Source organism: Pomacea canaliculata, linkage group LG4 (assembly GCF_003073045.1).
Source record: "Pomacea canaliculata isolate SZHN2017 linkage group LG4, ASM307304v1, whole genome shotgun sequence".
In the NCBI taxonomy this organism is placed as follows: domain Eukaryota; kingdom Metazoa; phylum Mollusca; class Gastropoda; order Architaenioglossa; family Ampullariidae; genus Pomacea; species Pomacea canaliculata.
This window is the reverse complement of record NC_037593.1, coordinates 6,187,132-6,211,084: the sequence shown is the minus strand read 5'-3', so window position 1 is coordinate 6,211,084 and position 23,953 is coordinate 6,187,132. Positions and strand designations below refer to the sequence as shown.

The following is a 23,953-nucleotide window of genomic DNA, read 5'->3' as shown; positions in this document are numbered from 1 at the left end:
ACTGTATTGGTGACAGGCGCTAACCGTTGCGCCACCGGACCGCTCGCACGCATAATAGCACGTCACATGACACCACAGATAGCTAGAAATAAAAAATATGCAGGGTATTTCTAGCGCTTTATTTAGAATGGGCTAAAGCTACAAGATCTAGCAGGATGCAAATCATTTCCTACTCAGTAAATTTTAGTGTAACATGCAATTGTGAAACTGTGCGAAAGAAGTGGAACTTATGCCATATGGTTCCAGCTCTCCCATTGACTGTCCTTGACAACGTATCCATGACAACATAAATGTATCGATGTACAATCCTGCTGCTGACCTCTTTCTGTGCATGATAACGGAAGGGGGATGGTTATTCGTCAAGATTTTGTGAAATAGTATCTTGCACTGAGCTTTAGCCAGTTGCGAGAAAAAGTTGCAGCCCACTAGACGTTTACAAGGAAAAATTATGTTATTAACTCTAATCGGGATAAATATATTTTTTTGTGACCACTCCCGCGCACGTGTCACCACAGACGGAAGAGCAAAGCGAATAAATAAATCATGCAGTGATGTCTCTTCTTCGGCTCTCAAAGGAAAAAACAGTTTTATCCGTGCTGTTGCAGATGTCATAAACATAAAACATCAGTGATCGGCATACTGTTATCGCTAGCATCAAGTACTGCTTGTTGTGGCTCGGGAGATGTTATCTAATGTTACGTGACTAATGTCTAATGTTATGTGTTAGCTTACGGACTGTTGTGTGTGTGCACGCGCGTCCATAAATCTATGAATTAAGAACATTGTAAATAGAGTGGAATGTTGAATGCTTGCATGTGTGTCGCTCTCTCAATCTGTTTGTAGTTATCTATCTACGCACATTGCGTGGTAGTATGAGATCTTGCGTGCTTGATGTTTTTGAGAGAGAGAGACTGCGAGAAACAAACCAAAAGGTGGAAGAGAGAAGCAAGAAACAGGTAAATTGGATCAGCTTGTAATTAAGAAAAACTGTACACAAGTTGTGCTATTCGATTTCAATGTGTCTGTCGTAATTACATCAGCAGCACTCCTGCCAACGACTGAATTTTTTTCAGGGGTTGGGGGAAGGGGCGGAGAGGAAAGAGATCCAGAGAGAACTACTGACAAATGTTCAGAATGCGAATAGCAGGTGTTGAGCATATAGTCGTACACCTAGAACCTTCTGCTGCACAGAATCATTAACCGCCGCAGAGTCAACGAAAGCTGTGAAATTTAAACAACGAGTGCTAATGATTTGTTTGTTTTTTTTAACCTTAAAGCCAATTTAGTGCACACCTTAATTAAGCGTCTGCCAGTGAAAGTAACCTTCAGGCTTTCAGAGCACGCGAAAAAACATGGATTGCTGGGCTAACGGCGTCTGAATGTTTCATGTCTTGGTAAACAGTTTCTGGTTGTCTTCACGACTTTGGACATTAAGGTCGAAGAGAGAGAGAGAAAGAAAAAGTGTGCCTCTGTGTGAAGCAGGCAGGCAGACACGCATAGACGGAGAAAGAAAATTACCTGAGAACACTTCTGTTATTCACACATACATTGAATGTTTAACTCTCTAAAGATTCGGCAGGGAAGAAAAGTAAATCACAAAAACCTAATTTCATGACGGTCACTTCTTGGAGCAGTTATATTAGTGATCATGACCACTCCCACCCAAACCACGCTTCCTTAGTTCTCACGTTTCCTTTAGGAAGTGACAAGTGTTCAAGTCAGCATTCGATGAAGGAACTGTCAAACTGATCCTTGTCACGAATAACCACACAAGATTGCTGGCATTCCTCATTTTTCTTCCATATCCTATCCTCTTCCACTTCGACTGAGTCAGAGACTGTTCGGCAGATCAGCCTGCCTCTTCATTTCCACTCTTCCCACTTTCCCTGACATGCCCAAGCTAAAGGTACCGACAGCCAATTCGCTAGGAACGAGAAATCAATCGATCATTCTGGCTTTGATCCTTTTGCCGACCGCGATGGTGGTGGTGGTGGTGGTGGTGGGTGTTCAGTCTCTGGGGCGCGGCAGTACTAACCTGTTCATTAACAGTGGCATTTTGAACTGAGTTGCAGTTTCTCCTAGAGTTCTTAAAAGTGCACGATACCTAATTGATTTAAGTGGTTGATTTCAGTACAAAAAAATATTTACCAAATTTTAAATGAAAAAACCGTTTTTTAGATGCCAGTCTGATAAGGCCAAACTAAAAGAAAAAAAAATCAAATTAATGATGTTATCGAAATTCACGGATAACTAACGTCAAGTCCCAGTACTTCTACTGGCTGTAAACAAATCCCTTCTAGTGGCTGTAAACGAATCCATTTGTGACATCAGTGTTTTAACCTCTCTCTGCAAAAGCAATCATTGAAAAAAATGCTTTATGAACTAGCACGCGTGCGCGCCCTCACACACACACACACACATTGAAATAATTTGAACAGTTCAGAATGAAAGGAAAGACCCTATAACTTAATAGCTGTAGGTTGTAAGTAGCGATCCGTAAAGGGTTCAAAGGTCGCGTTGTATACCGTGTCGAAAAGCATACGTGCACATCTTACACACAGGTCCTTCAGCTCTGTCGTTCTCAGTTTTAGAATAGTATCAAAGATACTGACTCTTTACTGAGGGATGTAAAGGTACTTTAAGAATTAATCTTTTTAAACTTACTACCATCCGCGATAGTGAAGTGCACTTGTGTGACGTCAGCGGAAGATGCGCATGCACGCTGTTTGTCATGCAGGCGACAGCGTGCAAAAGTGCATTATTTCGCGAAGTCGAGAGACAGTTTCCGTTGAAGAAGTTTTTATTTTAATCAGCCGCGCTAAATATTTTAAGGAGAAAAAAATTAGTCGTGAACGCCAAGATGATTTTTGATTAAAGTGTAAAAAAAAAAAAAAAAGAAAAGAAAAGAAAATAATCATGTGGAAGACCAGGTCCCAGTAGTCGTTCTCGAAAGAGCTCTCATCGCAAAGCCACCCGCACTATCTGTCTGATAGCATTTCCTGCAGTAGCTAGTCAGTCTGGATGGCGCTAGTATTTGCCGTCCAGTTGACATTGCCACGGATAGCTATCTGATGTGCTCCCAGAGCTATCCGAGGCGCATTGTTTATTCTAAGCGAAGATTATTTTGCACGGGAAGTAGTTTCACCGGCACGTACGCAGGTAGATACTGGGCATCGACCGGTCGGTCAATTAGAGACAGCAGCTCGTTAACTACACATTCTTCGTGTTATTAGACGAGGAAATGAATCCACTATCTTAATGAGAGGTCAATATTGTTGTTAGCCTCAAGATAACCTTCAGAAAAAAGATATTGTCAGCCACTCGCGTAAATAGATTCGCCGCCATTACCTCCTGTGAACGAGGAGAACTCTGGGTCGGCAGCACTGATCTTCGGGTTTCGGAGAGAAGCTTCAATCTTTAATGAGACGACCCGTTGCTATATAACCGCCAATATGCTTGGGTGAGACGCATTTCATCGAATGCTTGAAAACGCTGTCGTCTGCCACAGGTCTTCAGGCGGCGACTGGAAGAATCTACAAGACTGGAACGTGTCGGGGAAAGATTTGGCGGCAAAATCAGGCGGACTTGGTGTCAAACATCAACAGACATGCACAGTCGATCAACAGGCAGCATGGAGTCCGCAAGGTCAGGCTTGTAACTGCTTTGATCTCTTCCGCGATGACCTTAATTATAAAGATGTGTCGGGACGTGATCTCTTTCTCTCTCTCTTGAATTGTGCACAGACAGGCACGCACGCACGCACACAACATTCTTCCTCATTCGCTCTCACTGTGGCTATACCCAGAATAATGGACATGACACCTTTTCTTGTTTTTCTAACGGTCCCACCTCCATGCGTGTTGTGAGGCGGGAGGAGGTAGTACTTTGTAGACTTACAATGGGACACCTCCACCTGGTTGTACTTAATGCCAGGGACTTTTCACTGCTGTACATGTTTTAATTACTTGTCCTGGCGTCCATAGTACCCATTGGCAATATCTTTTTACACCTGGCTCTTTGTTTTTCATGTTAATGTCCATCCTATCGGCAGCTCTTTTTTATTTACATTTTTTAAAGATGGCAAGGATCGCAGTTAAGGTTTTTATGTTCTGTTAGATTCTGGTTTAAGGTTATAGCTTAGCGATGGCCTTTTGGGCCACACCATCCTTTTTAATACATTATCTACCCTTTTATATTATCCATTTTCCTGTTAATGGTGTTGTTATTGTATTACTACCGCCAGCCAATTTTGTAAACATCACCAGCTAATCACGTTGAAAAAGCGATCAGTTTTTTTGCTTTCACTAGTCAGAATACTGGCAGTGGTATTCATTTGTGTCACATTTGTTTACACCATTCTTCGGGGTTCGAAGTAGACACATTTGACCTTTCATCACAGCTTTAAATGTTGCCTTTGCAGCTAGTAGCCACTCCAAGATAAATAATCCCTCCTAAAATAAGAGTCGTTGGTAACCTCTTCCTACATCAAACCGAGAAACAAAAAGACGAATAGCAACCACATTTCACACTTTAACAAAAACGTGTCTCGTGAATTCCCGCCTCCACCGCAAGGTAAGATAAAAATCCAGTCTTGACGTAATTCTGAGAGGATGTCAGAAATTACCTTGATTTCTTGCTGTCTTCATTTTGAAGAGAATCAGTGAGATACTAGCTGTTGCTTCCAGACGTTCCAGACTTTTCCTGCTCCTGTAGCTGCAGACGTTTTATTGTTCATATTACAATTGCGTCATTTTTTCTCTACGTCAAATTTAGTGTGACGTCAGTCATTGAATACGCAATATCCGTTTTGTAGACCATCAGAGTGCCATAAGATGGCAGTGCAGCTATATGCCGCAACGGTGGAGTCAAACGAAACAGACCCGGATGTAGTTGCTAAAAACAAACGCTCGTCTGTAAGTGGCAGAATCAGGTCTTGGGGAGAGATTGTGCCGCCGAAAAGAGATAACAGCAATTTGTGGTTTCCAGATATCGGAATGAAAGAGGCACCCATATCATCGTCTACCCTCTCCTCTAGCAGTCGGAGTTCTGTCGCCCCTAGGTACGACATCATGAGTCGAAGAATGCTTAGTTTCATCCACGTTGCTTTTTTCCAGGTAGGCCCAAAGAATCCCGATAATCTGCAGAAAAGTATACAACAGAAGATAGATTTCTACTGCTTTTATGCAAGAGCACCAGATCAGTTCAAGAATAGTCAAATATATAAAATGGAGGAGTGTAAGAAAATAAGATATCTAGGAGTTTCAGTTCTACAGTACCTGTCTACAAAGTCATAATTAATCTATGATGAAAGCGCATCAAATTATACTAGGAAATAGTTCTTGTCAATAGATTAGATCCTCCATAGATTGCTATTTACGATTATTTCGGATGAAATATTAAGCCCTATGAAGAGCGCATGCAAACTATCACCGACTGGTCAGCAACACATACATCAGGATTGTACACTGACAAGGCTACGTTTACGGATAACGGGAGAGCTAACCGTATGTTAATCAGGCTTATCTGTACGCAACAACATAAGTACGAAGCTAGTATGCTATAGGTAACATTCATTCTGTGTGTCTTGGGACCAGAAAGCGACCGCTCTCTCGTCTCTGTTCGACCACCTCTATCATGGACGAGCGCTACCGGGGTACCCTGCAACGTTACTACCGGGCACTGATAGCTAACATAACTCTGACCAACGAGTTAATAGAGCAGATCGCCAAAGAAAAGATACTGCCGGACGCCATGATCAGAGACATTCAGGTAAAGTCCGAGTATGGTCATTCGTGCATCAAAAAATTTAGACAATAATGGCTGTCCAGTTGATTCAAAACTGGCAAAAAGAAAACAAAAAGTCAAAGAAATGTATTATGTAAAGATGTTATGAGTTAGCTCAGAGTTTGGTAACTTTAATCTTTTTAGCATGCGTATAATTTATATGTGTATGTGTGTGCATGCGTGCGTGCGTATGTGAAGGCAGGAGAAACGCGAGAGGAAAGAAACGAGAGACTTCTGAACGGTCTGCGCCTGCGCGGGAACAACAGCTTCAAGCGCTTCCGGGACCTCATGTTCCGCACGGGCAACTTCTTCATCGCCGATCTTCTATGGGAGGAAGGTCCTTGTTGCTTACATTTGTAATGGATTGCTGACTTTGGTCACGTCACCCAGAAAATTCCATTTGTTCCGTTCGACTTACATTGTTGTAAACGAAGTACATACTTATTGACAGATTTCCATGTTTAGCATGTAGGTTCAGTTCTGCGCATGTGCAAACCACAAAGGGAGGCCATCGCTAATGGGTAGCTGAAGGTTACAATTCTACATTTTGAACGAATGCGTGGTACACAAGCTCACTTAACTGTACAGGGAAAGAGGGAAGAGTTTGTAGGGAGAGAACGACAACAGAGATATATCTTTCATGCAGACAAAGATTTGTCTTCGAAATGTAAAACTAAATGTCACTTCTCTGAAAATCGTGTGGCCTTTAGAAATCGCTATGAACATAAAATCGGTAATAAAATGTTAAATTTTTCTTCATGCTGCTAGACGACAATCCTTCCATGCTGGATATACAAGACTTCCGCAATTTTCCAGGCATGTTAGATTGTCTTCAGGAAGAACACAAGAAAAAACTAGTCCAGTACTTAGAGTCAAAGGTAAGTAACCGATATAAAAAAAATCATATAATTTTTTTGTAATTAATAAGCGCAAACGATTTTTAAAGCCAGCTTTTCATAAAAGCGGTAGCAAAAGAATGTGTGTGTGTGCGTGTGTGTGTTTTGCGTGTAAAAGAAGCGCACCACTAAATCGCAACTTAAAGGCCAATCCGAATTCACAATTATTTTCAGAAGTATGTATATGGCTGATTGTAAGATGCTGATTACCAAATTGTGGGCTAATGCCACTTACTTATTTATGAGATTACAAGTCCGTTAATATTATGATTCTGACCAGTATTTTGAAAGAGACCAAGACCTTTCCTGCTACGTCACCTAGGTAGGCTTACTGCTATGGCGTTATGAACATGTGCTTAAAATTCCCGCAGTTACGCATATGCATTGCTTCCAGAGACCCGGCATATCAAAAAAAAAAAAAAAAAAAAAAAAAAAAAATCCCCATCATTTCGAAGTCAACTGACCAATATTTAAAGCTCATTCGAAGGATTCGTATTCAAATCTACCCGAGCTGTTGGTTTTTTCACATCTGGTGAAGGTGAGAGAGAAAGCGCTGATGCTGTCCTGGAGAGGTTCCCCTGCGGACCGCATAGAATCTTTACACGCCAGAGCCACTGACTACACTCAGGAGAAGATTCTCAGGGAAACTGTCATGAACCAAGAAGAGACGGTAAGACACACAAAGGAAAAAGAACCCAATCAAAACAAACAAAAAAAAAGACCCACGTGGTCACTATGTAAGCACAGTTAGATACACTCTGTGAATACCTCCCCAGTAAGAGCTTTCTTAACTGGGTACATACGTTCAGGTCTGTGAGTATTTTCAGCATTTTTATATGAGAATATTTGAAGATAGAAAAAAAGCATGTAAATACAAAATTATGAAAAATAAGCTTGAATAATTACTGCAATGGCATAGAGAAAATATTGTTCAAAGAAGGCAAACACGTCAAACGTTGAGAGAATTCGGCTGACCTTTAGACCTCAACAATATTATTGTTTATATCACCAGCGCATCATAACGTTGTCATTTTAAAAAAAATTAGAACTGTTTGTCTTAAGATCTGCATGCAACTTTCAGTTTGATTTGTGTTCTTTACCATAAGACTTACTACTTTCCTTTTGATTTGTATTATCTGCCATCATTAAGCCCTTAAAAATTAGAATTGCATTTCCTTTGCAAAACTGTGGATTTTTTATAGTTTGATTAGTCAACCTTGTGGACATATGACTTTTTTTTCTGAAATCTGAGTTGTCTGCTCTTTTTAATATCACCGTGACCCTTTTCAGATCAAGCACCAAGAGAGCACCCTTCTACGGAAGGAGGAGGAGTTGCAGGGTTTGAACCTTGAGGTCGCCAATCTTCAAAAGCAGGTCGAACAGCTCAGGCAGGACCACCGATCCTTTTTGGACACCCACTCCCGTTTCCACGACGCCAACATCAACACTATCAGCAAGCTCAGGGAAAGGTTGGTGTCCGGGTAGCTGCTGCTGTGAGGTTGGACACATTCCTCCACCATCTAAGCGCATATATTGGGTCATCTGGAACAGCTAAAAACAAAAACAAAACAAAAATAAGAAAACCTTGAAGAGACGCGAGAATATAAGAAATCCAGGCAGCCAGGATCAAATCTTGGTCATTTTTTCATTGCGCGCCTGCCTGTGCGTGTGTGTGGGTGTGTGAGAGAGTGAGAGTGTGTGTGTGTGTGAATCCAAGTCTGTTTTCTACATAGTTGTGAAATCTCTAAAAGGTCTAATCAACCCTCTCCCCCTCAACACACACAACTCTTTTCCCCTTCTTCACCTCAACTCCCACCCCCTTTATCTCCCATCTGCCACCACATCCCTTACAGTGCAAAATAACCTCGAGGTGGAAGCGCTCTCCCCTTCCAAACACAACAATAAATGGTGCGAAAAGATGTATGCGTGCTCTTTATACTAACCAGCAGTACTTAATTCTGTTCTGTTGTAGCTTAGATTATCCACATTTGATTTATAAATAGGGCTTTAAATCAAACAAAACCATCTAGAGATCGTGAAACTAGCAGGATGTTTGTGTACACGGAAAGTTTGTTTATGGCAGGATGTCACTAGTTGGTGTACATGGTGGGATGTATGTTCAGGTCACTAGTTGATGTATATACGGAAGGATGTCACTAGTTGGTGTACATGACATTATTTATATTCATGCACATTGTTAGTAGTGTACATGGAGGATCTGCTCGTGTCAATAACTGCAGGAACCTTGTTCATTTAAATTTACACACAGATTTGTTCACTTCACTAGTTGGTGTACATGGATCTATGTTTATGTCACTAGTCGGTGTGTACAGCGGGATGTCACAAATCAGGATCTTTGTTCGTGTCACTAATTAATGTACACGGCAGGATCTATGTTCATGCTACTAGCAGGATATGCGTTCATGTCACGAACAGGACGATTCGCGCGAAGAAAAGCCTACACATGCTGAACCAGATGATGAAGGCGCACCTGACCAAAACCCGTGAGGATTTTGATGTCAGTAACGAGAACATTGATGACGAGGCGCAGATAGAGGAGCTGGAGAGGAACCTCGCCACGTTTCTCGAGAACTTAAAGAAAACAGAGGTAAGAAAACTACAAATCTATCCAATATCCCAACGTCTGTTACAGACGACACTTAAAAAAAACCTTTGCAGCATTAAATCCATTCACTTGTTTTGATCATGGGAACGTGATATTCTCTCGTTATCATCATCACCATGTAGTAAAGACTTTGAAAAAGATGAAAATAAGAGGTGCAACAGCTTTATTGGTGATTGTGTGGCGGTGGCAGGAGGCGAGCGTGTCATTAAGAAACGAGCGCGAGGAGGTGCTAGCTTTGCTCAACCGCAGGACGTCCAACGAGTCGCTGGTGGTCGTCGTCAAGGACGTGCTGCGCCACGAGCAGAAGCACCGCTTCATGGTCATGAAGGAGATCCTCAAGCTGTCCGACATGCTCAAGTCCGTCCAGCACGGCAAGAAGATAGCATCTTCCCCTGCCATCGAGCCGGCCATGCTGGACACCAAGCACTTTAAGGTCAGTTTTTGATTCCCAACTCCCTCATTTATCCCCTTTTGCAATCGTGTCCGTCTTAACAGGTATGTGCGGGCATGAATGTGCGAGTGTAACGGGTTTTCCGTTTAATAATTCGTTGACTATTAAAGTTGAAGCGCTGTGGGGAAATTTCAAGAGGCATTTTTTTCCTACGTTGTCGGTCGGGGCACATTAGTCAACGAACATGAAGCTGAAGCTTAAAGCGAAGCGACTCTCAAACAACCCCCGAATTCTCTTTGATTTGAAGAAGCTGCGAGACCCAAATGTTGCAGAAGTCTTCAAGGCCACTGTTGGAGTAAAACTTTGCCGCGCTGAACCTGGTGGAATGTGATGTCGACACCCTCTCTGGAAACACGAAAAAGGTGCTACTGGCTAGCAGAATAACAGGTTGGATTCAGACCACGTAGAAGCACAGTTAAGCAGATCTTCAACTGTCTCATCCTTATAGAGAAGCATCTTCAGCACCAGCAGAACATTTGCCACAGCTTCATTGACTTAACATTTTTTTTGACAGAGTCTGGGGCGAAGGGGGCTATAGCATGTGATGCGAAACTTCAACATCAAAGAAGGCCGCAAGACCTCAGACTGACAGTTAAAATGCATATGGAATGGAGACCAGCACTGAAAAGAGCAAAGTTACGATCAATGGCAACGGAGGAGCAGAGATCTATATCAACAAGGTACAGCTGGAAGAGGTAAGCAGCTTCAAGTATTTGAGAGCCACCCTCTCCAAGGATGGCAGCTCCATGTGATATCCGCATCAGCATCCCAACATCAACAGCGGCAATGGCTAAGCAATAGCTGGACTCTGCTCGCCGAAGCGGAAAGGAGAATGCACACATTCGAGAACAAGTGCCTGAGGAGGCTGCTCCGGATCTCATACAAAGAACATAGAACCTACGACTTTGTAAGAAAGAAGATTGCCACATTCGTAGGACACCAAGAACCTCTAATTTCAACGGACAACCGACGTAAGATGGTCTTCTCTGGTCACGTGACCCGGCATGACACTTTGTCGAAGACTAGCCTTCAAGGTACCTTGGATGGTAGCCGACGCCGTGGTGGCCAGACTTACGTATGTCAAATACTGGACTGGTCATCCTGTACAGGACTTCTGACTATCGCCCACAATTGGCCAGAGTGGCGGACCGTCAGCCGCCGCGTCTATCCATGTGATCAACGACAGGTACCGGTCAAGGGACGATTGATATGTCGAAGCGACAGTTTGAAACCAGAAAATCAGACGGTGACGATGGTGCCTCTAGTGGGGTAGGTCTCAGGGAGGCAAGGGGAAGGCGGGTAGAGGCTGCCGCCCCCCTCATAAAAGATATCCCTTCCCTTCCCGGCTAAATTTTTGAGATGTGATTCTTCATAAAGTGCAGAAAAGATAGAGAAGCCGAGAGAGAAATATGACATTTCTTTTTTCTTTTTTACGAGAGTAACAGAATAAGCAATCTAAAGAATGGAAACTGAAACACTACCACAAAACGGCATTGAAGAAGGAAAAATCAATGAGAGAAAACCGATATATGTCACAGAGGTTTAATTCTACAGGGACTTTTTTTTTACTCATGAATAAGTAATAATTGATGCATGATCATGTTTTCGTTGTTAGTAATGGGTGTTTACATTAGTTGGGAGGCCTCTCCTTCGTCTTTAATGTGCGAGTGCGAACGTCGTTGACAGTAAGCATGGAGTTCGCTGCCCCCAAGCCGAACATGTTTCTACGCCACTGCGAGATAATTGTGATGACATAATGACGACCAAGCATTATGAAATGATAATGACGATGAGATGAAGTTTTTTTTTTTTGTAAGTTCAGTTTGTTCACAGGCGGCATTGTGTGAGGTTCAAACATTAAGTTACACGTCTTCGTCTTCAAAGGTGATATTACTGTACGTACATTAATGAAACATTTCCTAGGGCATAGGAAAGGTTGGGAACCACTGGTATAGGTTGATTGTCTGTGTGTATGGTTGCGCAGGCCCAGCTGGCGATGCTGAAAGTGGAGGCGGAGCACCTGCACAAGCGCCTCAGCTGGAAGGACACGGAGATTTTGTCGCTGCGGAATGAAATGACGCGCCAGAATAGCCGACTGAGCGACGGCTTCGAATGCGAGGGTTCAGGCGCAGCCCCCTACGTCTCCTTGTCGCGGGAACCCTCGTTCCAAAATCCCGTCAGCCCGTCGTCTCCGCACTTCAACGCTACCTGCTCTGCCCCTTTCCCTTCCTCCAGTGACGTCACAGCGAAGTGGGTAAACTCGAGCTGCAGGCAGACTTCCAGGACACAGCAAGCCAAGCAGCAGGTCTCCCAGAAAAAGCTCAAGTCTACCTTGTCGACAGGTTGCACTGAAGTAAATACCAAGTTGTCCCCCAACCTCGTTCAGCGTCGACGGACAACCGTATCCCCCGTCCTCACAAGCAGGAGTTCAAAGTCAATCTCGCCAAAAACAGATGGTGTCTTTCCCGATCTGGACCAAACCCTTGTGGATGTCGATCTGTACTTGAAGCAGCAGTCGCCCTGGCCTTCCACCGACCCCATAATAGAAACTACTCAACCTGGAAATGTCGACGAATCTGGCTGTCTTAACTGAGCGGGACAGAACAAAAATCTTCAAGCGTTTCTAACTGCCGTGAGTGCAAACTGTGAACATTCAAAGAAAAAGAACAATAATAAAGTATCACCGAAGGCTATCCTCATTGGGTGTAGCAGACACCTTTTTCTTACAGGAGTCAAATTTCTCCCTGGCAAGCTTGAAGTGTCAAGGCCACTGAACTCTGCCATGAAGACCAAGAAAATAAATTTATACAGTGCTTTAAATGGTAGCTGGAGAGACAAAAGTACATTTTCTGAAAGTTAAAAGAAATATTGCTATCTTTAGGCACTTTTTTATGTATATATATAATTATATCTAAATATTATATCTGGATGATCCATTATTTTGAAGCTTTTTTTTGTGGTATTACACCAATACCGCCCTATACAAAATGCCATGAGAGTGGCTCTTTGAGGAGAGTGAAAACTTATATTAAATTACAACTTTTACCCCATTCAGTATTAAAATCTGAAGTTGATTTTGAGTTGTTTTTTTTTTCTGTGATGTTCACTCACCCGACACTTTCTCATACCCAGTAAAGTAGGGATGCAAGCTAGTTTCGGTCCTGGCATTAACACCCCAATAAACAATCATCAGGGATCTTTTCAGATCAAAACAATCAAAGCCTACCACTACCAATATCTGACTTCAGCCTGTGGCTGGAAAACTTCTCCTGCCCAACCCTCATAAACAAACAAAAGGCCATCGTTTTCTTGCTGTTTAAAGAACATGTTTCAAATGAATGTATTTTAGTGACTCTCATCTGTGACAAGCCTTTAAAATTAACACAAATTTTCAACAATAAACAATCCTGATTTTCATTCATCCATCCTAGGAAATATAAAGCCATACATAATCGAGACTCCTCCTCATTTGCTTTACGGTAATGGTGCATAAAAGACAATACCTTGATTAGACAAGGTTGTAGTAAGTTCAATTCCAAGGTACACTTCTTGCAATCCCCATCATCCACCTCCACCATACAGATTTTCCCCATTCCCCCAATTAGGGAATATACTGGTCATGGAGCTCTAAAATATTCTTTTAAGGCCATAACAAGCATAATCTTCCACCCTTTTATCGACCTACTAGGCAGCTACCTTAGTCCTTTAATCACAATAATATGCCTGCCAAAAAGAACGTTTCAACTTTACTGTTGTTATAAACTAAAACTTGGCACATACTTTACCAGTTTATGAAACTAAAATAGTTATGGAAGTCATTCCTTTCCTGCATTTATTTAAGTATCTACTGAAGCAAAAGTAGTGCCTTCACAATTAGACTGAATAAAACATACTTTAACAGTTAGTACAATCTTCTGATGTACCCATAAATTAAATGTATTTTTTTCATAATAGTGGGTTTGCATGTTTGTGTTTACATGCTTCAGAAATGTGCATTTGTGAAGAACAAAGATTTTCTATGCAGAAATTTGTGAGACTGTCAGTGGTCAGACAACTAAGTCAACACAGGCTCAGTGATTCAGACTCCGAGGAACTACATTTTTATTCAAGTCTTGTTGTTAACTTCAAAATTGGTTAATGTGCGTTGCATATTCCCTGAAAAATAGCTCATTTATTGCTTGTGATGAGTATTTTTTACTCACTCCTCAATCAAGATGGTCCACATATTTTGTCCTTATTTTAGTTTTGGCACTCTTGTACTAAGATCTGTGTAAGTTGTGTGCTGGAATGTCCCACTCCCTAAAATGTAAGCTATCCATCCTTCAGCATTCTGTTTTCCTAATTTTAAGGTACTCTTCTTTGTTACTACCTTATAATTTAATTGTTCACATAACTTCCTTTCACTCCCCTCTTCACCCTCGGGTGGTCCAGTGGCACAACAGTCTGCGCCTGTCACCAATACAGGGAAGGTTGGCTGTCCTGGGTTAAGTTTTCGTCTCGGGCACACTGTTCTCTCTCTGCATGTGGCATCTTCTTGTTGCCTTAGTTGCTGACCATGCGTAAAACACCAATACCTTCCCCCTCACACCTTGTCAACCACTAGTAAGTCCTCAAAATAGCACCACGCACAAACACTGAACTGTTTTCTGTATTTCCAAAAAAAAACCCTCTCAAACACCATTCTCACACAAGATGTCATTAATATTGGAAAATTTGTTTTAAAAACAATGTCAGGAAGGCTTGGTTGTGAGTCTTTGCTGTTTTTCAGCCTGCCTTTGTCTGTGCTGCTGAAGATATCTGTGGAAAGATTCCTCTTCCCCTGGCATGGTTCCTGGCAGACAAACAGTCAGATTTAGACAAAAGACCAAGACTAAATGAAAGGCTCTGCACTACACCTATGGATGGATGTACACATCTGCATTTACACTTCACAGTTATAAAGAAATCTTGATGGTCTGATGCTGCTGCTCAAATTCTGTCTTGGTTAATAGATTATGTCTATGACAAGATCCACTGACATGTTTTAGGTCAAAGATTTTGCTTAGCTTTTATTCTTTCTTTTTATAAGGTGTCACATTTCATTTTGGTTTCTCTCCTGGCTTCTGAATAACTTTGAAGCACATCTTTCTTTTTATTTTGTGCAGATGATTTTGTAGTCAGATAACATACAGTAGCACACATATATTAGTAATTCTTCAACATCATCAAATAGCATGCAATAGCTATATTTTTCCTGCTAAAAATGTTTGCGAACAAGAAGAAAAAAAGACCGTCAATAACTTTCACATGCTTTAATTTATTTAATTTTATTTAACACTGAATGATCACCAAACAATCACAAACAGAAAGCATATCATACCATATTCAGGTACATTACTCTCATCTTCATCTTCCTCCTCACCATCATCAACTGCTGCATGAAGTGACAAGGTGTCTGGCAAGGCATAGAGTACTTCTGAAAACAAAAAAACACCAACATCAAAGTTACAGTGTTTTTAACACAATGTCTGTAGTAAATTAAGCTAAATTGGTTATTTTAAAAACAAATGATAAAAGGTAAAATATTTCAGAATCTCACATCAGATATTTTTCTTGAAATTTTTTTATTAATTTTCCCCTGCAATTTAGCCCAGGCACTTTTTTGTGGATGTGTGGAATAGGGAAATGTGTGCATAGTAGGCGACGCTTGAGGTCATTTTCCCAGGCTATTTTTATCTGGCTCTAAAGGGATAGGGCAGATAAAGGTAATCCTTGTTTGCCGACGTGTGCATTTTCCCCCTCTCACTCGCTTGACATCATTCCCGTTTTTGAATCAGGCTTTCAATAGCACATTTGCTGTCAATTTCCTAGTTCTATCACTGTGCGTGCATTTCTTTTGTGCGAAATTTCAGGACTATTCTGACAATAACTGTTATGATTTAAAGTTCACACACATATCTATATACTTTAGACAATCAAACTCAGTTCAGTTTTAGCTCTAAGAAGTATCTTGCATAAGTGAGCAATTACCTATTAGACAGCTATCTTTGCCTTGGGCCATCTCCTTATTTTTGAGGAAGTCATTATGATTGAACAGTATTACATGATTCTTTTTCACCTATTAAAAAAAAGCTGTTATCGCCATTGTCATAACATTATCCAGCTGTACTGGAAAACATTTCTTAGTATGTACACATGATTAATTCATCAAGTTCTCTCTTTTCCTAATATGACCTGTTTTAATCTGAGACACAACTCTTCCTCTTTTTAAAGTCTGCCGCAAGAAGGGTCTTTTTCACTCCCCACTCCTCTCTTTCATATCTGTGTGTGCATGCGTGAGTGAGGGCAAAGACTTCATATATCATTTTGATGAAAGAGAACCTTTGAAATGGCGCACACTTCTTTCAAAAATAATACGGTGAACAACTTGCTTTGTTTTCTTTAGTCAGAAATCTGAACAAGCATTTCTCAAAGGAAAATCTAAAATGTTAAATGCTTATCTTATGCAAGATGGCTTTTTGACTGTCAAGCTTTCAATATTTTCCCCACATCATGCTTATTTCAATATTTTTTAAATGTCAATATTCACAAGTTCTTCAGAACAGCGGCACTTTTAACAAAACGTTCTAAGGTATAGAAATTGATATAAAGAGGAAATTTTAAGTAGTATTCTTAGTAATAAAAGTCTTGAAAGAAACAGCTCCCATCCCAATCAGTAAGCCACATTTTATAATTGGCCCGAGAGAACAAAAACACAATTTTAACATTACTAAATCAAAATGATTATCTGTAACAAAGAGATGACGCTAATACTGACTCAAATGGCAACAAACAATATGAAATTATGCAGCCCATCGTTTTCAGTATAGCTATCTCTAGTAACAGTCCTGATTTTTTGGGGGTAACTTTTCTATCCTCTTTCACCAATACCACCCTTCACCTGCCAGGTATACTTACCATCTGCAACCTTCTGGACATCTTTCTCAGGTCTGTAGTCCTCATGGAAACGAGCCAGCTCTTCCTCCTGTTTCCTCCGGTCTTCAGCCTCTTTCTTCTGCTTCAGATTCTCGTACATTGGTTTATATTCTCTGAGGCAAAAAGATGAACCTTACTCTAAGATGTTTCAAGTTTTCTGTTGTATCATTTATAGAGCTGACACAGCATACAAGCAGGAAAACAATTTCCACACAGCATAAAACAACACCCCACATAGCATACAAGCAGGAAGACACTTTCACACAGCACAAACCCATTGCACTGGAGTGATCAATAAGCTCCAACATGCACTAAGTCTACTGATGAACAAAGGTCAAATGGAATTGAAGCTGCAAAAAAAGACATCACTCTCCCAGTAGCACTCCGGTGTCACCACTTGAAGCTAATGTTATGATGCCTGCCTTCAAGCAAAATTCAACAACACTCCTGAGCATTTAGGGTTAATACTAGTACAGCATCAACAATCACACATACAAAAAACAGCATTCTTTAGTAAAATACTATACCTTTCATACTCCTCTCTTGCTTCATCCACTTTCTCAAAAAACTCCTGCATTCCTTCTCGCCAGTAACAGCTGACACTCCCACGCACTGCCACAAAATTTGTTTATTAAGTGTATTAACTAAGAGCATACTGACAAAGTCTGACACATTTATTTTGCACTAAAGAGAAAATTCCAAATTATGTCGTTATAAGAGTACAGGTTATAAAATTATCAGGTTGCAATGCAGCTTAGACAATAATGTGCTATGCAATGCTAGATGCTATGAAAATTAGCTATGATCACAAAAATGTAAAATCCGTTAAAGTTTACATGCAAGTGCAGGTAAGCATTGGCTATAAGACTAACCGGACATGAAAACTGAAAACTTTAATAAAGGACTTACCTTGAGATTAGCATAGAATTCATCCAGTACCAGACTCATTGAGCGTGTGAGGTTTGACACATAAGAAGTCTCATGCTCAAGAGCCTCATGGAAGGCCTCAAAGTCTCTCATCCATTCCACAGCGAAAGAATTGCTGATAATGTCTATCTATAAAAAAAATAAAAATAAACAAGACAGCAAAGTCAGACTACCAACCTTCACTGTATTTGTATTAGTGACAGGCGTTAACCGTTGCGCCATCTGAAATACAAATTTATAAGGCAGTTTCGGGTATGCTGATGTATTTTCTAAATCCCTCTGGCATTGTTTTAAACTGGTTCAGGCCTACCTGACTGATTGGTATTGAAAGCACCCCAACTTTGTCTGCTACTTTAAGTATGGAAGCCCCTGTTCTTATGTCTCTTTTATTCTATAAAATTATTATTATTATGGCAAGTACTTCTCCATTTACATTTAGTTACAAAAAACATTTACAAATATTATGGAACATACAAGATACGATTTTAAAAAATACTACCTTGTTCATCGCAATCAAAAATGGGAGTTTGGACTTGTACAGGATGCTGCAAGCATACAGCATGTTCGACATGAAGGTGATGGGACTCACACTGCGTGATGTGTCCATCACATACACAATGACAGTGGGAAACACCGAGGCCTATATAAAGACAGAAAAATGGCACACAACATTATGGAAAATATTACAGATGACCTCATAGGTAGAGAGGGTTAAGCTGTGCAAGTAATCAAATCCCACTTTTTCTTGCTCTGTACTAAGAGCATAACAAGCATTTCTGGCTATCATGTAAATATTAAAAATGTTTATGTCAAACCATTGCCACTTTTGCTCCTACCCATATCTATATGCAGAAAGTGAGGCATGCAAACAACATAGTCATGTAATACAAATGTTTGATAAATGTCCCAAAGACCTAAAACTACAAATGGAAAAAAGTGTATACCAAAGATTCTGTAATAATAGTGCCTGAAGCTGACCAGGTGAACACCTCAATTTGGCCAGGTGTATCAAATATGACATACCTGAAACACAAACAAGGATGCACATTTTTAAGCTGTTTTCACAGAGATCATCATGGTATTTCCATCTTAATTCACACTTACTTGGTTCACCCAATTTCAGTTCATGTTGTTTTTTTGTTTTTTGCTGGGAGGATGACTGAGGAACAAATTATTCTGGTTTATCTTTTAAAACATGCACTTTCCTAGAACATGTTTATCAAAGATGCAAACAAACTTTAACTGTCAATAAATGAAATGATCACATAAATGATTACTTACTGGCATTCTGTTGATTTCTTCTCTACAAATGTGATTACCTATAATAATAAATACTGATTGTTATATCATTGTTTAAATTAATATATCTGGATAACAGAAAGAATATTGTTAGCATTAACATTATTCGTATAATGCTAAGAACTAGTTATTTATATTTGATAAATATCTATTACCTAAACAGTGGGGACCACAGAAAAGCACACAACTACAAGAGGACAATGCTTATAGCTTAAAGTGCATGGTACCAAGAGAAAAGTTCCCTATTCTCTAAAATGAAATAATGGCATACCCTTTCACCTTTACAAAAAGTGAGAAAGAGAATTTCCTTTTAAATAACCATCATGCTGTTGCATTTTAACAATGATGATCTACTTCTGAAATAAAAATGTACCAAAACATATAAAGTGCTGAGAGCATGCACCTTTGTGAGTGTGCTACATAAATCACATGTTTATTATTATTATTACTATTATCAAGAACAATTTACAAACTGGAAAACAACCTGATCAAAACGAGTTGCAAACAGATTGAGTGATGTGACAATTCCACCATTTGGTCCTAATGAGTATCTGCTAAAGTTAAGGTGCGAATCAGATTGAGAATCTGTGGCAGATTTCAATTAAACAAATAACCAATCTATTTCAGTACTTTTAAGTCTTGAAGATGCTCTGCTGACAACTGCCACCAAGGATATGATTCAGCTAAAAGTTACTGACTTTTGAAAGACACAGTAGATTCTGGTTTTTTACTTACATATGCTATATGGCATTTTTCAAATCGGTGTTCAGATTTGCCAGCTGGAGTAATTTCATCTTAAAATTTTACTATCTTCCTCGTTTCAAATTGAATGAAAAAAAAAAATTTTCAAATTCCCGTATGTTTCCATAAAGTTTTGCATCTTTTGCACTCTTACTTTTAGGAAAGATTGAAAAGTACAGAAGCCACCTATTTACAAACGAGTTACGTTCCATTAGAAAAGTTCATACCATGAATTGCTCGAGAGTTATTTTCATAAAAATACTGGAACAGGGTTCCCAGGGATCAGGGATGGTGCCAAAAAAGGACCTTAAAAGGACCTTTCATGCATTCGTAAGGACCTAAGTGACAGTCATCAATGCTTAAGTTTTTCTCTTGTGTGGTCGGAAAGATGTATTATTTATGAATCTGTGGTCTTCTCTATGTTCTCAAATACATGTATTTCTAGTAATAAATAATCAAAGAGTTAATTTTGATGCCTGTCTGCCATATTTAGATTAGATAACTTAAAAAGTGTCCTTACCGCGCTGATAACATACACCGTTAATGTTCAAAGTTTTCTAGAAATCTAAGTAATAATAATTACAAAACCTGAAAGCCATTCTTTGGTGTAATACAAAAGTCAGTTCATGTCTCTCTCTCGCACACACACACTCTAACAGGAAGAGAGAGAGAAATAGAGCTATGCACAGTAGTACTAGAAGATCAAAGTTCAAGAAAGAGTAAGTTTCTAAAGACCTTTTGAAAAAAGAGTGTTTTTTGAGAATACGGAAGGACAACTAGTGTTGTACAGATGTGTAGACCAAACATTTTCTTGTGACTACAAGGAATGCCAAGGCTTGGAGGATCAGATGAGGAATGAAAAGAGTGTGATCCTAATGCTAAACCAAAGATGGAATGAGTCGAAACTGTCAAGCATTACAGCCCATTTATTTTTGTTAACCTTGAGATATTATTTAAGCATTCTTATTATACATACATGTAACACATGCAAACATGCTTTTACATAAACAGCATGATATACTAATACATATAAGATTAAGATTACAAAATGACAAAGCAATCCATCTACTATAAGCAAAAGTTTCATTGATGAAATTCAATTCTTTGTCACCCCTACAGTTTTACCAATACTAAACAATACAATTTCTTTACATAACCTAATTTCCTCTAAATAGTTCTGGTTTTTTTAACATGTTCCATAGCATACATGTACAGAATTGTACAGGCTTATTTAAAACTGAAATAAACATTAATTCTGAATGTCACAATTCAACACCTTTTAATTTCTTCCTGTAATCTATCAATGTCTGACTGAATCTTTGTTATCTCCTTCTTCTTGTCTTTGGCTAACAAACGCATGTTGTTAGATCTTTCAATAAGTGAAAAACTTTTTTGCTCTTCAGCCTGGAAACTATGTCTGTCAGCCAGTTCCAGCATGTGTCGTTCTTCGGCACTGGTGGTCTTTAGCCTTTTTTATTACCAGCTCATCTCCTAATCTCTTTCTGTGGACCTGCTTTTCTTCTGTTTCCTTCTGCTGCTTCTGCTCAGAGAGGCAACGTTCATACCTGCCATAGGCACTAGAAGCGGATATTATCAGTGGTTTGGAGATCTCAACATTTTCCACCCCTCCCACACTGTGAATATGATCAAGAATTACTCTGCGTGCTTTTAGTGCAGTCTGGCTAAGATTGTCAGCTACTGTTTCTTTGTTGAATGAAAATCCTCTTTCCACTGTAGCTTGACCATGAGAGAGTAGGAGTAACTGTCTGACAACAGACCACAACACCTGAAACTCTGCTTTTCCAGCAAGGGCATCATAAAACCAACTATCCACTACAATTGTCAACTTACTGGACACACTTGCAGAGCTGGTCGGTGCCGTCTGATTTTGAGCGGGCTGTGGATGTTCTCGATGACGAAAGTAATCAGTTACACAAAAGCGCGCATCTTTCAGAAATACTTTTATTTGCCTTTGGTGTCTTTCGGTAACCATGTGCTGTTTCAGAACACTTTCGCCCATTGATGAAAGATTCAGAGATATTTTGCAGGCAGCACATCGTGCCAAATGTTTATTGCTCGAGTCTTTTATTAACCAATCTTTATACTTGTCTTCCTTTAGCCACTTCTCCTGAAAAGAGCACTTCCCCGGCATCTTTCAAATTGTTAAGCAGACAAAGAAATGTGGTCGACACGACGAGAGTGAACTCGCGAAAGGCCGAAACGGACGTTCCCGCCGCGAGCGAGACTGGGTAGTCATGTGATTAAAATAGCAATGCGGCGAAAAATCGTCGGTATTTTGCTCCAAAGTCGACTCCAGAAATAAATTTGTGGTAATATTTTATCGATAAAAGGACTTAAAAGGGTCACAGAGAAAATGTAAGGACCTGTGTGAGAATTTGAAAGGACCGCATGGCAAATAAAAGGACTTAAAAGGCCTTTTGGCGAAAATTCAATATAAAAGGACTTAAAAGGACCTTGCAAGGACCTGGGAACCCTGTGGAATAATAAAACTTTATTACCTTTCAAGTTGGTGCTATAAATTAAAGTTGATATACGAGAAGAGGATAGGAGGTTGTGTGGGGCTACTGGGGAAGAGGGTCATCCATTTACTATGCATTCATCTCTTTATCAAGTGCTTCATCAGTTAGTGTTTCATTAGAATTGGTTTCTTCAACATCTGTGAAGGCTTTTGAGGTATAGGGCTCTGCATGGGTTGTTGGAAGGCAAAGTAAGGCGTGCAACTCAAAATTGAGACTTGTGGAAGTATTGCAAGAATTCCTTTTAACGACATGGTGTTTGTTCATACGTCTGAATGTTCGTAACTTGAATGTTAGCAAGTAGGGTGGCATCTGTATGTTATAAAACTAGAATAATACAGAAAGCTAGTTGCATTTTGATTTTATTCCGTCAGGTCCAAATGAGTTTATTATATTGAGATTGCACCTGAAGCTGTTTAATACACAGAGAGCAATTGGTATTATCTGCAGTTTCACGTAACCTGCAGACAGACCACTACAGTATAATGTAGGAATTTCGATTTGCAGTATATTTGCTTTTATATTCGATCTTCAAACAATGTGGCTCAGAAAAATAAGCCATCTGAATTTTCATTTGGCCAGTGTTATAGAAAAAGGATACTGTTTCATCACTTCCTTATAATTGACTGTGTCTCTTATGTCTGGAATAAAAATATGCATTCAAATAAATAAGCTATAATGAGAAAATATAAAGAATGTTTAGAACTTGCTAATACCAGAAAACTACTATAACAGGCACAATAAGTTGCTCACTAGAGGTATGTAGTTAAGATTCATACTATTTATTATAGTCAAGAAGAACATGCCGTTAATGTAAACTGAAATGTTAAATTAAAATGTAATCCTTTCTTTAAACATTTGCACAGTCTCTTAAAAATATGGGACAGATTTTACCATTCACAATAGCAACTGACTAAAATTTTTGTGCAGGCCTAATTCAGCATTTTCCATCCATAAAATGCAAGTTGTTTTCAGACCACTGATTAAAACTGTTTTGGATTTAGTCCCCCTCCCCACTCTCATTTCTGATAAAATATTAGATTTCTGGTTTATTTTAATGTCTTTTGCAGCGAGTTCTTTGACTAAACTCTCGTACATTTTCCAACTTTCAAGGACCCCCAAAGAAAAATTTCACTATGCTTTTTCGCACTTTCAATGATTTATGCACATTTCTATGCAGTAGAAAAAATTGGATATAAACGGCTTTGCTAATAGTTTCTTTACATTTACACAACTCCAGAGAAGATCAGTACCTATATTTGCTGGATATGGCACCTCTCTCACTGCAGGATCGAGATTAACCACATAGGGTGGTGTCTTTCTTGCATGAAGATGTGCTGTTAGCCTCTAAAGAAAAGAAAACAGATGTGGAAAAAACAAGCTATTTCAGATCAATCAAATGACATTGGAAAGAGCTGAACTACGAATGTGTGTTTACTCTTGTAACAGGTATGTCTATAATATAGCAAGAGATGGCTGGAATATGTACCTGAACGAATGTTGTCTTTCCTGATCCTGCCATTCCAAGAACCACAATGCATGTTGGATACTTTTTTGTGGCCGTCTCATTGTTGTCTTTTGCGGAGTCCATATCAACTTTATCATCCCCACAAGCTCCCACGATGTCATCTTCGCGCGAGTTCGCCATTTTTGTTGATTACTGAATTTGTCTTTCAGCACGCAGCTTTATTTTCGTACTAAGGAAAAAAAAACCATTGAAACTGTCATATGGATAAAA

The 23,953-nt window shown here is 39.7% G+C and overlaps 2 protein-coding genes across 5 annotated transcripts; one reads left to right on the top strand and one right to left on the bottom strand.

Annotated features, from left to right (window-relative positions):
- The first annotated feature begins 847 nt into the window (after window positions 1–847).
- LOC112562709 (trichohyalin-like) lies at window positions 848–12,831 on the top strand. Of its 4 annotated transcripts, none has more exons than XM_025236132.1 (11): window positions 848–956; window positions 3,509–3,645; window positions 4,987–5,059; window positions 5,595–5,769; window positions 5,983–6,121; window positions 6,601–6,662; window positions 7,219–7,350; window positions 7,971–8,149; window positions 9,117–9,288; window positions 9,497–9,739; window positions 11,742–12,831. In XM_025236132.1, the coding sequence occupies exons 1-11, from the start codon at window positions 892–894 to the stop codon at window positions 12,348–12,350; spliced, it is 1,986 nt and encodes a 661-aa protein (XP_025091917.1). In that variant the 5' UTR covers window positions 848–891; the 3' UTR covers window positions 12,351–12,831. The 4 variants fall into 4 exon arrangements, with proteins under 4 accessions (XP_025091917.1, XP_025091916.1, XP_025091918.1 ...); XM_025236131.1 differs by having other exon boundaries at window positions 6,553–6,662; XM_025236133.1 differs by lacking the exon at window positions 4,987–5,059 and having other exon boundaries at window positions 854–956; window positions 6,553–6,662.
- Window positions 12,832–13,830: 999 nt separating this feature from the next.
- Window positions 13,831–23,878, bottom strand: LOC112562710 (GPN-loop GTPase 1-like). The gene is given in 13 exon segments (XM_025236135.1): window positions 13,831–14,588; window positions 15,117–15,212; window positions 16,694–16,824; window positions 17,239–17,294; window positions 17,297–17,323; window positions 17,621–17,767; window positions 18,138–18,278; window positions 18,583–18,661; window positions 18,920–18,957; window positions 19,422–19,488; window positions 22,817–22,856; window positions 23,469–23,562; window positions 23,705–23,878. Coding segments are annotated over 13 exon segments (1,176 nt in total). The 5' UTR covers window positions 23,864–23,878; the 3' UTR covers window positions 13,831–14,487.
- Between the last annotated feature and the right edge of the window lie 75 nt (window positions 23,879–23,953).